The following is a 15,125-nucleotide window of genomic DNA, read 5'->3' as shown; positions in this document are numbered from 1 at the left end:
AGGGAGGTCTGGGCCTCCCTTCTGAAGCTGCTGCCCCCGCGACCCGACCCCGGATAGGCGGAAGAAAATGGATGGATGGATGGATGGAGCTATTTGAATGTATTTTTGTCTGCATCAAACAAACATCTGAAATCAAAGTGATTTTGCTCTGATTAATCTGTTTAATTAATGGATCTGTTTGATTTCTTTTCGTTTTTTTCCCCGGCAGCTCCAGTCTAACCTCATTCCAGGCTTGAATCTCAATGCTCTGGGTTTGTTCCCCAGTGGAGCACCAGGCATGGGTCCTTCCATGTCAAACGTCCCACCTCCTGGAGCCCTCGGTGGATGTTCCTTTGGTGTAAGTGACAACCTTTGTTGCACACGATAACGTGGTTTGCCTCATAATGTACAAAATCCCAAGTTATTAAACTAGTTGGTTGCATTTTCAGGTAAGCATGGTTAAAAACTATAAAACAAAAACTGAGCAGTCTTGAGCGACGCAGTTTGATGTTTCCTTTTTCCTCTAGTGCAGTCCTTATGGGGGCGAGGGGCCACTTTGGGCTTCTATGCTGTCGGCGAGCAGCCAGCCCCTTGCCGTAAGTCACCCATCCTGAAGTGCTTTGCACGGCTTGTGGCTGCTCGCTGCGGGATAAAGGGTTAGGATTTGCTGCAAAATTCTCTCCTAGGTGACCGCTAACTAAGGTTTTGGTGGACTTAATCCATTCAGACGGACTGGGGAATGGAAACCCTAAGGAACAGTGATAACTGAAGCCTTTTTTTCTGACATGGCAACATGAATTGCTTTTTGCCAGCTTTTCTTGGTGATACTCCAATGTTCAGGCATGAGTTAATTTAGCATGCTTTAACAATATTACTAACTTGATTCAAACAAACTCATGATGGTGATGGCCATGTTGGGTTATTTGTGTTAATATGGCCATAAAATGATCACTATATGTGAGACTTTTTCCCCAAAGTTTGATTTTCATCATGGCAAATTAAAAACTACGATTAATAGTATTTTTTCCCTTAAAAAAAACCTAACATACACCAAAATAAAATCCACCCTTCCTGTTCGATGTGCCGTGTTGGCATCTTGATCGGAGTGTTTTGGTCAGGCAGTTTAACTTAACAAGACATGCTTTTGGCTCCATGGGTGTCACTTCATGTTGTGGGGAAAAAAAATCAATGGTTCGTCAAATTCAAAACCATTTCTACCAAATATGAAGTCTCAGCAGTGATTTGAAAGGTGAGTGAATGCAATACTGTTTCTAGATCTGAAAGTGCCAAGTTTTGTCTGTTTCCGATGTAGGACAACTGGACCTGCTTTTGGTGATTTGTTTTTGATTTGAGCTGCAGGAGGACAAAATAGTAGCACTGGTTGATTTCTAAAGAAATGTTCATTGCAGTATTGAGTAATCTGTATGATAAGCATGGTTTTAATGTTTAGAACTACCTTCGCTCCTGTTTTTCCTCAACTACACTTTGTCACTAATACATGTGGGGAAAATGAGCTGTCATTTAAATCAGTAATTCAAAAATGTTTTGAATGTATTTTCATTAGAGTTGTGTTACAGAATGAGCATAAAGATTTTGGAAGTATTTTAGCAGCATGTATTTTTGAGCCTGTGCCCGACAGGTTACGCTTCTCTTGATCGACWGGTAATTTTGAGCTTGTAAGTTTTAAATCTTTAAGAACAGAACAGTTTCTGCCCAATCCACTTTCTGCAATGATTGCTGGAGTCAATTCGTCTGTGGTTATTTGGGTCTCTTAGCCGCTGCAGTACCAATTTGTCTTTGCCCAGCAGGGACARCTGGAGTCGGAGACGGTCCACCTGTTCATCCCTGCACTTGCAGTGGGAGCCATCATTGGAAAACAGGGTCAACACATCAAACAGCTCTCACACTTTGCCGGAGCCTCAATCAAGGTGAATGACAGACGGGTGGTAAATCTTCACAGGTGACGCCAGCTGTCTCGTTGTGACCTGCAAGAACTTAAAGGATAAGCAAAGACTGCTGTTCATTTATGCAGTATGTGCTCTTTCAGATTGCTCCTGCGGAAGGAATGGATGCTAAGCAGAGGATGGTCATCATTGTTGGACCACCAGAGGCTCAGTTTAAGGTGCGACACCTCTACTGTCTCATTTAAAAATAAATAAATAAATAAATAAAAATAACTGATAGCCAAAATAAAAAGCCATTTTTCTTTAAACATTTATTTATTTCCAATTTAATCTCTAGAATGAAATCACTAACGTGCAAATACAAACCAAATCTGCCTGTGTCTTTTTGTCTCTAGGCTCAGTGTCGAATCTTCAGCAAGCTAAAAGAAGAGAATTTCTTTGGACCTAAGGAAGAGGTGAAGCTGGAAGCTCACATTAAAGTTCCCTCATTTGCTGCTGGCCGCGTCATCGGAAAGGGCGGGAAAACGGTAAATGGATGACTCATTCGAAAGCTCTTTATTTTTGGCCCCGTTGCTAAATTTGTCTTGACCCCGGTTGCAGGTAAACGAGCTGCAGAACTTGACCTGCGCAGAAGTGGTGGTGCCGAGGGACCAGACGCCTGACGAGAACGACCAGGTCATCGTGAAGATCAGCGGACACTTCTTTGCTTGCCAGGTGGGTTGAAGGTACACAGATGTATCAAGGTCTTCTCACAGTTGCTCCTAATTTACACTAGATGTGGTTCTGCTCCGCTGTGGTCCGACCTCGGCAGCAAATACACAGTCATTATAATCAATGAGAGTATTTACACTGGCCGAACACGGAGCTGCACCTGAGTCAATCTGCAAATATTACATCGCACCAACAGGAAAAGGAACATGCACAACATCTGAATTTTCAAAATAATTCACCAAAGACTTAATTTTGTTGAAATCCCAGCTATATAATTAAATATATGGATATATTTATACCCAAATGCTGTCAAAATGTTTCCTAATGTTTGGAAGCAGATGGTAACATGTAGCATGCAGCATATGCATACATACACGATACTCAGGGATTTTATTTTGAAATCACAAGTTTCAAAAAGACGAGCACGATGCAGTTTTAACTGTTTGAAGTCTCTTCCACAAAATAAATGTTCTTCTGACTTCCACATTTATCACTGGGTTTATCGCGTGGCTGCGCATTTCCTGTCCACGCTGCTTGGACCTCCTCTGTGCTTCGCACCGGAGCGGACGCTGTGTAAATTGGGGTGCAAATGAACGGCGGCGAACTGCGCAACGGAGCGGAATCGCATCTAGTGTAAAATTAGGGGTTAAGCAATGGTTTAAATTCCTGATGTGATTCAAATCTTTTATAAGTGAAATTCTGTGGAAACGGTTAAAGGAGCAGAATATAAATAGAATATAAAGATATTGTTGCAGCACCGAAAGAAGGTWAAGCTTTTCTGCACTCCTAGAGACTCAATTACACAAAATGTATTTAATGGCTAAAAACTTGATTCTTGCATGATTTGTCCCCTTTAAAATCTTACTTGAGTAAATGGCTCTTTTGGCAAAATTATGGTAAATTTTAACCTGATGGGTGAGCACGGTTCATTCTGAGCAGCTTTAAAAGCTGTAGTTTGACATTAACACGCTTGTCATGTGATCTAGTTGGCCCAGCGAAAGATTCAAGAAATCCTGGCTCAGGTGAGGAGACAACAGCAGCCGAAACCAGCAGCGGGACCCCAAGCTCCGACGCCCCGCAGGAAGTAAAGATCCAGCCGATTCTGGAGGAATGACGACAGACTCCTGTCACGAGACTCGACAGGTGGGACGGATGCAGCAGAGTCCGAAGGGGAAGGAAACGACAGCGGATCCTAACGCTCATCTCAGGGGTCAGGTTAATGAAACCAAACATCCACCCCTCCCTGAATTACTTGATGGACTTTAAAGCGTGGCAGAAATAAAAAGACCTTAATGCCCGTAAAGTTCCCCCCACGTCACCTCTCTGCATCTTCTGTGAAATGTACTTCTGAGGGCTGCCAACATCAACCTGCCCTCACATGCACGCACCCCTTGACCGCTCTCCTCCCTCATGGGTGCGTGGTTGGGTTGTGTTAATTTTATTTCTCTTAATTTAGTTACTTTTTACTCAAACACAAAGAAGAAAAAAAAAGGATCCCCCCTCCTATCACCCACTATGGTGTGGTATCTTAAACATAACGATGTTTTGGTTAACTTCAGATTTAATTATTTTTTATTTTTTTTCGTAATTGGTTGAAGCTTTTTGTTGGACACTTTTTGTTGTTGGGGGGAGAGGCATTGCTAGGTCCTAGTTGGACAAAAAGAGGTTTATTTTGGGGGAGGGTTGGCTCTGGCTGGGTGGGCCATGTTTAGGGGCAGATTCTTGTTTTAGGACAGGACCCCTGAGAGGGTGGATTATATCGGGCATCCTGCCCTTCTAATGATAGTGGCATTTTTAAAAATAAATTCGGATGCATTTTATAGATAGACCTATATAAATAGATCAATATATAAATATAAATATATATATTTAGAGAAGGCAGCACTACGACTGACACTTTGGGAAATTGTGCTGAACTGCTGCTGCCCAGAAAAAAAAAATCRATTTAATATGCATTTTGTTTAACTACCTCAGGATTTAGTACCTCAAAAGAAAAAAATGATTATATATGGGAAAACAAAGTTCCTTTCTTTTTATTTTGTTTTTTTTTTCTTTTGATATTTTGTATACTTTATAAAGCTGATAGTCTTTGAACATTTTTATTTTTTTAAGAAAAAATTAAAAATTTGGTCAGCTGCCAACTGACCTTGCCTTCAACTCTGGTGCTTTAAGTGGCAGTGTACATGCGTATGTGTGACTTCAGATGACCCTGTACATAAAGTATTTGTACATAGCAGCCCTGGAGCAAGAGTTGGCGCCCCCTCAGCTGGCGGCTGACAGGAGAATATAGAGAAAAATTGCCTCCKTTCTTTTCCCCCTGAGGGTCCACCATTTTTATTTATAAAAAAACATGGAACAGAACTGCTTCATGCCAATAATGTCAACCAAACATATTTACAGCAATGCCATTTAGTTWCGCCATTGAAATCATTATTGGTACTTTTTTTATTTTATTTTATTTTTTAATTTTGTCTGAAGTTTTTCCTGCGAGGGCTGCTGCAGTAATGGGTCCTCCCCGTAGCCGTCAGAGCATCTTTGTTTCCCTTTTGGTCTGTTGTGGTCACTTGCCCACCATCTTGATGCCATCTCGGCCAAACCAAACTTTYTTTTTTTTCCTGTTTTGAAGCCAGTGACCCGACCATCAAGAGTCACTCCATGGTGAGGGTAGGGGGAGTCATATTGATATGCATTTTTCTTTTTTGCGCTTTAGGAACATAATTTGACCTTTGCTGTCTCTTTATACAAAATGTATTTGATTTTCGTTGCTCCTATAGGGAAATGTTAAAAAAAACACACAATTGTGAATGAAATCCTGACTTAAGCAAAGAGATGAATCCAAAACTAGAAGAAGAAAAAAAATTGATTTCATTTGTTTTCATGCCGAATGTAAATATATTGATTGTGGTAAAAGTGCTTGAGTGTATCCATGCTTCCACAGTAGAACGCAGTCTACCTCAGCTGAGGGGGCCGGGGGGGTGGTAGTGACTCTAATCGCCTCGCCCCGCCCCCACTGAGTGCCAGCGCGCACCAATACCTCAGTCCCCTGTTCACTTCTTTCTAACCTGGGCGCGCCACCATGCTTAACTGAGGGGCACAAGTGATACTTAAAGTGATTACTCCTAATTTCCTGCATATTTCCTTCCAACCCACCCTCCTCTTCCTCTCCTCCAGTTTGTTTTTGATCTACCTCTTTAGACACGTATTTGAATTAGAGGCATTCTTCYATTTGTTAGTTTACTCCCCCACATTTATACACCCCCACAACCCCCAGATATATGAAACTTTAAAATCATGGACTCTTTAGAAATGAGAATTACTGAATGAGATAGAAATTTTTCATTTGCCAGTGTTTATCTGCATATATAAATATACTCTTTACGGCTTTTCTGAAATCCTCAATGATTTTATTTCATTTTTTTTTTCCTGCTTTTCTATTTTTGGTGGTGTGGCTTACGTGTATTTGAACTTTTTTGCCTTTTTTTTTCCTGTGAGAAAAACACAATTGTTTTTCATTTTGCTTTCAATAGTTAAGACAACTTTCTTTTCCAAGAAAAAAAAAAAGAAAAAGGGCCCGACCTTTTCTAATTTGTAAGTCTTCAAAATAAAAGTCCTGTCTTTTCATTTCCCCTTTTTCATCTCTAAGATGCTACACTCACTGATTTTGTTAGATTTCATCTGTTAGCATTTCTTGGCTGTGTAAAGTGGAACCTGCTATTTTTTTTAAAGTGTGACACAAACTTGAGGGACTGAATTTCTGTTTATGGTAAAGAGATTGTACTCCAGCATGATAATCCCTCTGAACCCCTCTGTTTCTGGAACCATGCTTGTGCCCCTTTACCCCAAACCCCCCCTTTAACACACACAGCTCCACTTGTCAAATGCCTCTGAATAAAATGGAGAAAAACAAAGTTGTTGTTTCTATAATTTCACAAGATGATACTGATATGGTACTGCTGTTTTWGATATATGTATGCCAAAAAACTTAAGGTAAATTCTGCTCAAAGGCACATTTGACTTGTTTAACTTTTCTGCAATGAACATTTGTCTTTTGATGAAATATCTACGACGCTTGTCAAACCTGAGGCCCGTGGGCCAAAAGAGTTTTTTATGTTGGAAGAACCAGATGTAAAGTCTTCTCTCATCTGCTCAGTTTTTTTATTTTAAAAGGTGAAAAAAAGGAGGAAATGCATCAAATGAAAAACACTTTTTCAATAATTCTCTAAACAGCATTTTGTCAGACTTTTGCAGTGCTTTTCTGATTGAAATAGTTTGAWTAAATCTCTGATGGACCACTCAGAAAATGACTACTTGTCCTGAGACAAACCTAAATTCCTTTTTTGGTTAGTCTTYGAGTCTTGCATCTTAAGTTCATCTGCAGTGAACAGCCAATAGGGGAAGGTTTTCGGATTACTTCAACAGTATAAAGCATTTTTTGATACACAAACATTATGGAAAACATTTTTATTATAAWCAAACGGGCATGAGTTGAGCTTAATTGAGCTTCATTCATTTTAGTATCAGTACCAACACATTAAATAACCTCTTTAGTAATTAAACATTCAATATATACTTCTTAGCTTTTAGCATGACTCATAGGTCTCAACTCTTTTGTTGTGGGGTTTTGTGGAAGAGTTATGAACAAACATCTTACCTGTTGYAGAAAGCTCTTTCAACAACTTTCAGTTTGAAAATTTTGACTGAARTGACGAGCTAACGGCTAGTCTGAGAGACCAAAGTGGGCCAATRCCATTTTAAAAAACAACTTCAGACTTGATTTCATAGTGGTTAGTGTGAATGTTATTTCAATCAGCCTGGGGTGCTTCTTGCAGGAAAATCTATTTCTGCCAGAATAACCGATACAAATAAAATATTTGCGTGAGCCACTGACATTTTTGAGATTAGAGTTGCTTTAACTGCATGTCAGCTCATCAGTCTGATCAGAATGAARAAAAAATCTAAGGTTTCAGTGAGAGAAAATCTTTCCACAAAATCTCACTTCAAAAGATCTGAACTGCTTTATAGGATTAAACTAAAACACACAAAACATTAGTATTCACGTGACTTTTTTTAATTGGAGAACAGAAATTGGATGCTGCTCTCTACAGAGGGTGTCTCTCAGTCAGCAGGTGACGGCTCTCCTCGCTGGAGGGGAACAGCGACTCCTTCAGGCGAATCATGTGACCTGCAGCCCCAGCACGGCCTCGGCCRTCTTTAACCAGTGTCCTTTGGATGGACCGGTAGACCCTGCTCCGCCTGGGAGAAGTAGTTGGGGAAAAAAAAGACATATTAGCTTTTCTTGAAAAGAAATCAGCACCTGAACACTGCGTCTTTGCTCAGTCTATGCAGGTTTGAACACATTTACAGGGTGTGTATGTGAAGACCACTCACTTGTAGGCCAGATAGGCAATGAAGGCAAAGACCGCCACTATCACGGCGCACGTCGAAAGAACCACCCCTGCAGTGTTGGGAGTTTTAGGCCCTGCTAGATGCAAACAGAACCAGAGAGATTGAACTTGAAATTCATTTACAACAACCTGTTTCCAAAAACGTGTGTGTGTGTGGGGGGGTTCTACCCACCAGGAGGTTCCTGAGACTTGCTGATGGTGATGGTGGTGCTGCCCAGAGCCATGCTGCTCGAACTCTCCAGGGTGATGTTCACACAGTAGGTGCCCGGTTCCAGAAACCTCCGCCTCAGGTGCACCTCGCACTCTGACGACGGCGGCAGGTCGTCACASGTGATGCTGTGCACCTGAGAGCAGCCGGGGTCCGACACGATGGTGCAGGCTGAGGTGGGGATGCTGAGGGGTGAGACATGGAAAGATGTTTTGTTCCAGGAGGTCATCATGAAGATAAATCTGTAGTTAGTTTTTTTTTTAAATATTTAAGGAAATAAGCTGCTGCTCACCTGCCAAGACATTTCACCCGGAAGTTGACGTCAGTGTTGCTCACTCTGACGGCTGACACRGCCACGATGCGACTTTTTGGCCAGCTGTTCAGCACGTGTTTTGGCTCTGTGGAAAACAAACCTATTTACTGCTTAAAATCATCTTCAAAGGACTACCGTGCAAGCCATGGTTTTACAAAATTCTTGCATAAGCTCAGTGATGAGGGTGGCTCTCAGCTCCCACTACGCCAAACTTTAGCTTGATGTTCATTCAAATTTCTGAGTTTTAGACATTTTTATGTTTTGGAAGGTCGATTAACTGGGGCAGCCATTGCAGATGTGCATTCAGTAGTTATCCTAAGAGCATCTACATGCTATCTATCAATTGGTTCAGACGATATTTTGCTAACACTCAGAACATATTCACATGATCAACCCCATCCATGGCAGCAAATGATAACGTGAGATTATGCACCTCAGACTAACGGAGAATTTTCATCTATTAAGATAGCTACCAACCTACCAATGATAGTGATGTTGCCCGTAAAGGACCCATAGGCGTAGCGAAAACACCCATCGCCGCTGAGCCGCCTGGCGCGGAGCCAGGGCAGGGGKCTGGTGGTGGACTCTGTGGAGTCAGTGGAGGGAAGCGGCTCAGTCGTGGGTGACTCACTCGTCGTGAAAGTGTTGGAGGAGGTAAGGGCCTGGCTGGTGCTGGCTGGTACTGAAACAAAAAGGTGGACAAATCAGATGATGCTACACAAAGATGGTGTGTGTGTGTTTCAATTTATTGTGGAAGCTTGTTGCAAAGTGTGGAATCTCACTTGGTGTGGTCTGCCTGCTAGTTGTAGAAGAGTGGGTAATGGGAGGAGGCGTGGAGGTTTCTGTGGGCACAGACACCAAAACAGTGGAAAAACAGGTGAGCAGCTGCATAAACTGATTTATACTGACCAAGAATTGTTCCAGTCAAAGTGATTTACTGTGCAGGACCTTCAGATATGTTGCACTGAAACCTCTTTTTGACACGTTATTTCAAATTTGACACAAATGTCCACTACAGAAAATATATACATAAAACAAATTTGTTACCTTTAAACTTTCATTCAAAGTTTGTTGAGAAAAAGAGTTGCTATAACTTTAAAGAAATTAAGTTTGTGGTAAAACTGCAATTTTGAACCAGTTTGAAGAAACAAATTCAAGGAATACAACTGTGGAATACTCTTGAGATTGATGTGAAAACTGCTGGAAAAAATATATATATTTAAGAGAATGATAAAGGCTAGTTTGTTGAAAGAATATTATGTATGTTGACATAAGGAAGCAACAGTGACAGGTGGCAGTCATCCCCACCGGCGTGAAACACAACACACTGGATGTGATGGTGACGGCAGTGTTGCAAATTGTGCTCTTGTGTTGCCAAGAAATTGGATTAGTTCTTCTTCTTGTGGATTTATTTGTGTATTACACATTTATTATAAAAGTAAACATTGATCGTTAGGGTGACATTGAGATAGGGTGAGATGCTCAGTCATCCGGGAGGGACTCAGAGTAGAGCCGCTGCTCCTCCACGTCGACAGGAGCCAGTTGAGGTGGCTCAGGCATCTAGTTAGGATGCCTCCTGGACGCCTCCCTGGTGAGGTGTTCCAGGCACGTCCCACTGGGAGGAGGCCCAGAGGAAGACCCAGGACACCCTGGAGGGACTATGTTTTTTGGTTGGCCTGGGAACGGCTTGGGATTCCTCCAAATTAGCTGGCCCAAGTGGCTGGGGAGAGGGGAGTCTGGGTCTCTCTGCTTAGGCTGCAGCCCCTGCAACTCGACCCCGGATAAGTGGAAGAAAACGGACGGACCGACTCTACACTCATTGGTCAGAAATGAAACACTTACTGATCAGTTGTAGTGCCATAGCTCATTAATCTGGTCCAAATTAAACGGTTTCTACAAACTGAGGTAATTCAAACAGCAGTCTACAACTGCGGTTACAACTTCACAGTTCATAACCTTCCTGCAGTACCTAACTTCAAATTATCTGAACAATTTCTCAAAGCAATAATTGAGAGGTTTTAAAATATTGACGTTCACCTATGCTGAAACCAAAGCCCATCTCTTCAGAGAGATCTTCTCAAAATACTTCACATCTTTGGCTCAGTACCTTTGTGAGGTGGCGACGTGTGCAGTCTCGCAGTTGGGGTGGCGGAGGTGGGCATGCACTCAGCAGGGAATGCTGCCTCCACCACCAGGCTCACGCTCATGTTGCCCAGTGTGTCGTACTTGTGCGTGATCACGTCACGGTGCGTCACCAGCTGGTTGCCGTCGCTGAAGTCCCAGATGAAGTCGACCGAAGCTGCCGTCTTTAGGTAGCCGCTGGGGTCATGGAGCTTGACCTTGAAGACGATGTCCTCGCCACGGACGAAAACCGACGTGTTCACCGCTGACTTCTGAGAGATGTCGACCGCCAGGGGGATCTTATCTGAGGGAAAAGATGAACTGTTTAATCTCTGGTTTGTGTTTTGTCGGAAAGAAAATTTAGTTTTTGTCCTCACCTGTGACCATGTAGACGGTACTGTCAGTGGAGAGAGGGATGTACTTCCTGCGCTCACGCTTCCTGTAGACCATGACCTCCACAACTTCTGCTCCAAGGGGGATGTTGGTTGTGTTGATGGTCACACTAGCGGARGAGTCACCACATTTCTCATAGTACTGACCTAAAACAAACAGAGTTTTTGAAACCATCCACTCCCAGCAGAATCAAATTTGGACAAAAACAACTCATTTCTCAACACCATATGGGTTTCAGTCTGGCAATATGCATTCTTTCAAAGAATGCGAGGAGTTTGTCAGTTTGAATACACTCACCCATTGTGTGCCAAACGTAGACATAGTTCTTGCGTCTCCAGTCATTGCTCTGAGGGAAGGGCTTCCCGTCAGGGTACACGTTACACTTTTTCACATCTGGACACTTTCCAAAGCCATAGTCGTCCAACCAGGAGGTCCAGTTGTACACGTAACCAGATCGAACCTGTCCGTTGGCTGTCCAAAAAAAAAAAGGTTGAGTCACCTAAAATTGACAGCATTGCGGTATTGGATCTTAATAGGGTTTATCTTTATTTCTTTGTGTCAGTGTTTTGAGTTTATAGAAAGCTGAACAGAAGGAAAACATCAACCTGAACAGTTTAATGTACCATGTGCTCCATGATGACTGGAGTTCAACAGATGGGTTTTGTCTTTCTTTGGAAGACACATGGCTCTTTCTAAAAACTTCAGACACTAAGACTAAGATATATTTTAGTTATCCATAGCAGTGAAACTGAACTGGAAAAAGTGCATTCARTAATCACACTGAGATAAGTATTTGTATTTGTGCGCTTGTGTAAAATATAAAACCATCTTTCAAGACATTTTCTGTATGGATTTAAGTAAACTCTGTGCATTTATACATATTACACATCACATGGGTCTACTGTGGAGGTGTAATRTCATGTGTGTCATGACCTCCAACATATTTAGTCATTTTTATCCGACAGGTCCTTTTCTGTTTCCATGAAGGAATGTTCTGCTTCCTCAGCACCTATTTGCTGTGGTGTTCCTCAAGGGTCTACTTTGGGATCTATTCAGTTTGCTTATACATGCTTCCATTGACGACATTCAAATGTATTTTCCTTTTAAATCAGATGTCTCTGCCCACTAGCCTCTTTTGAATAGTCTCTAAGACTGGTTGTACCAGAACTTTCTGACCAATGAATCATTCTCCTCTCGATGGATCTCCTGACATCCTTGAACTACTTGCTCTGTATTGTTCTTCTGTCGTCAAGAATCTTTGAGTGTATTTAGATAGTGCTTTAAAAATTTTGAAAAACAATTATCTTCAGTTGTTAAAAAGTTTTTATCAGTTACGTCTGATTGCCAAAGTAAAATCTTCCATTTCCTCACAAGACCTTGAAGCTTAAAGGACTTGATTATATTGTTGTATTTACTGCATAACTTTAACATTTTTATTATGTTTTTGTTTAGACAGTTTACTGTGAATGTATGGGGCTTGGGGGTGGGGGGTCATGCAAAATTGACTTTTTTGAGCTCTATATCATGTTGTAATGCCATTTGCTTTGACTCATTCATGTGCGTTTGAGAAATCCTTGAATCTCCTGTAGCCATGTGGAGCTGTCTAAACGCTTGTTGGTACAAAGCACTGCCTATTTGCACAAAGCTCCTCCCTGGAGCTCAGTCTGCAGTTAAGCTCCTGCCGCACAGAGCATCCCTCCCCCGAAGCGTTGTTGTGAAGACGTTCTGAAGTGAGTGTTGGAAACGGTAGGAGGTTCTCAAAGTGTTTCAATGTGTTTAGATAGAGTTTGATGCAAAGTTAAATTTATTTTTGATTTTCAAAAGTTACTTGATTGTTGAATAGCATTGAACTATGTGCTTGGAAAATACACAACACCTCCTCTTTAAAGCCACATATAAAATGTTAGGATAATACAACTGTCTGAGTGATACATCAGCACCTGAGGCCTCCAGCTCAGTAGCATCCTCACAGCGCTCGTCCCAAACCAGTTCCCCGTTAGCATCTTCCCTCTGACACGGAGGATACTCCAACTTGGCGGTGAAGGTTATATTTGAGCCATTAAGAGCTGGGCTGTCACTGGTCAGATGGACTTTGGGTTTACCTGCAGAGAAGAGGACGTTAAAGTTAACGACTCACCTCCTAATACTTCAGAAAGAACTGAAAGCCCCTCATTTCTAACCTCTGTGACGCATGGGCTCGCTGAGCTTTGAGTTTAGAGGTGGGTAGAGGTAATCATCCCATGGGTTGGTGTCAGGCTGCCAGCCGGGGATGGGTGGAGCTGGAAATGGAAACGTCTGCGCTGCTGAGTGCTTGTGAGGGAATATGTCACCATATGCTGGAGAGAGAGAAGCCAACATGAGTCTGACATGAAAAAAATGCATTTATTCAACTAAAAAAAAGTCTTAATGTTGTAGAATTATGTTTGGGAACAAAGAATGCATCTTATTCACAAAAATAAGAGACAGTCACTAAAATCTCAGCACATTTGAAACAGCAAAGTAGATTCAAACTTGGTATCAACAACAACAAAACAATTTCTCAAACGCAAAAATAAAATAAAATAAAAACCTTGAAACTTTCATTATTCTGCAAATGTTTGGGCTTTTTTCAAACACAAATATCCGTTTCTGCCTGACGTCTCACTGAAAGGGTCCAAACTGAATGGAAAACAAGAAATTCCAGCGACACAATTAAATTAGAGGGGGAAAAAAACAACACAACTATGAGCAGAGAACTAAAAATCATCTCATGATATGGCAGCCATTTTTAATCGTTTCATTAATTATAATTCAACAATGCTTTTATTTAATCAAAGAGACGCTTTTCTATTCAGTTTGTTCCTTATCAAACTCTTTCTTGAACATTAACCAAATGTAATAAATAAAAAAAAGATAAATATGTTGTTTTTTTGTGAAGATTAGAGAATTGGACTGATGAGCTGCAGTCTTAATTAGACTCATGGGACTCTGAGTGCAGCAGCAGGACAGGAGGTTTTACAGAAACTTTTTGATAATGAAACATTTGGAGTCTTAGCTGATTATCAATCTAAACATTTTTCATAAAAAAAAACAACACAAAAAGTTTCCTGATTAGCAGGAAAGACTTACTTCTTCGTCCATCAGCTTGGTGAAGCAAACAGGCGCAGGCCAGGAGGGAAACACACAGGATTTCCATTTGGGCAACAGACACTTTTTTTTAAATTGAACTTTTACGCATCCAGACACTCCCTCTCCTCCTCAGCTCCTTTCCTCTTCTCCTCTGGCTCTGAGGGGCGCGCGCTCCTTTAAGTGAATCTGCTGGAAGCACGTGATGTTTTCCCAAACGAGACGCACCTCCTCACCCATTAAACTCCTGGAAACGCACGAGAGATCACTCATTTCCTCTTTGAAAGCATTTTTTAAAAGGAAAATATAATTATTAGTCATTATTTTATTCGAACTGAATTATAAGATTATTTTTATTAGTATGAGATTTTATTTTTGTAAGGAAAATTATTTCAAAATATTTCTATAAGCCTAAGCAAAAAAATTTAAAGATGTTTTTGTTCACTTGTAAGGTTTTTATGCTGTGGTTTCTTCTCATCTTATTTTTGTGGCTAAAAATACATTTGTCCTTGTAATAAGAATTTAAGTAGAATAAAAATATGTTTAATAATTTAAGGAATGCGCATGTTTTGGCCTGGTCTTTATAAAAATAACTGTCGACTCTTAATTTATAATTTTATTATTTGATTTTTAAAAAATAAAGGTCCATGTGTGACAGCCGATCGTATGACTCAGCTATTTATTTATTTTTTATGTGGCATGTCCTGTCTGTGTGCCAGCTCCAAGTCCGCGTGCGTCCAGGTTGCGCCACGCGCGCGCCCCGAAAAAGCAGAAGGAAGCCGGATGATGGAGCACAGAGCCTCAGCATGTGATCCTGATCTGATCTGATCACAAGAGCGTTGGGAAACCGTCACAAAGGGCCACAGGATCCAGCTCAAAGACCCGATCAGAAGTCCAAATAAACGATAAAAACAAAAATAATTTACACAGTTTAAATAAAAATAAATAATAATAAAAATCATTCGATTAAATGCAATGTTAGAGTC

General features: G+C 41.2%; 2 protein-coding genes across 3 annotated transcripts in view; one reads left to right on the top strand and one right to left on the bottom strand.

Annotated features, from left to right (window-relative positions):
• The window catches only part of igf2bp3 (insulin-like growth factor 2 mRNA binding protein 3), a gene marked incomplete at its 5' end in the record, with an annotated part of 17,918 nt that extends 11,416 nt beyond the window's left edge, over positions 1-6,502 (top strand). The window contains 7 exon segments of the mRNA XM_014030039.1: positions 209-337; positions 507-575; positions 1,785-1,907; positions 2,027-2,101; positions 2,279-2,410; positions 2,484-2,597; positions 3,581-6,502. Coding sequence (XP_013885493.1) covers positions 209-337; positions 507-575; positions 1,785-1,907; positions 2,027-2,101; positions 2,279-2,410; positions 2,484-2,597; positions 3,581-3,682 — 744 coding nt within the window. The 3' untranslated portion in view covers positions 3,683-6,502.
• gpnmb (glycoprotein (transmembrane) nmb) lies at positions 6,199-14,469 on the bottom strand. Of its 2 annotated transcripts, none has more exons than XM_014030038.1 (12): positions 14,143-14,469; positions 13,215-13,370; positions 12,975-13,136; positions 11,332-11,505; positions 11,019-11,180; positions 10,628-10,945; positions 9,303-9,362; positions 9,002-9,202; positions 8,500-8,605; positions 8,172-8,392; positions 7,983-8,073; positions 6,199-7,847 (listed from the first exon to the last, which is right to left on the bottom strand). In XM_014030038.1, exons 1-12 carry the CDS (start codon positions 14,207-14,209, stop codon positions 7,694-7,696), a joined length of 1,872 nt encoding a protein of 623 aa, XP_013885492.1. In that variant the 5' UTR covers positions 14,210-14,469; the 3' UTR covers positions 6,199-7,693. The 2 variants fall into 2 exon arrangements, with proteins under 2 accessions (XP_013885492.1, XP_013885491.1); XM_014030037.1 differs by having other exon boundaries at positions 7,983-8,076; positions 14,143-14,466.
• Positions 14,470-15,125: the final 656 nt, after the last annotated feature.

The sequence above is a fragment of the Austrofundulus limnaeus genome, unplaced genomic scaffold, assembly GCF_001266775.1.
Source record: "Austrofundulus limnaeus strain Quisiro unplaced genomic scaffold, Austrofundulus_limnaeus-1.0 Scaffold988, whole genome shotgun sequence".
Taxonomy (NCBI): domain Eukaryota; kingdom Metazoa; phylum Chordata; class Actinopteri; order Cyprinodontiformes; family Rivulidae; genus Austrofundulus; species Austrofundulus limnaeus.
Note: the sequence above shows the minus strand (reverse complement) of the source record. Positions and strands in the feature narration are given on the sequence as shown.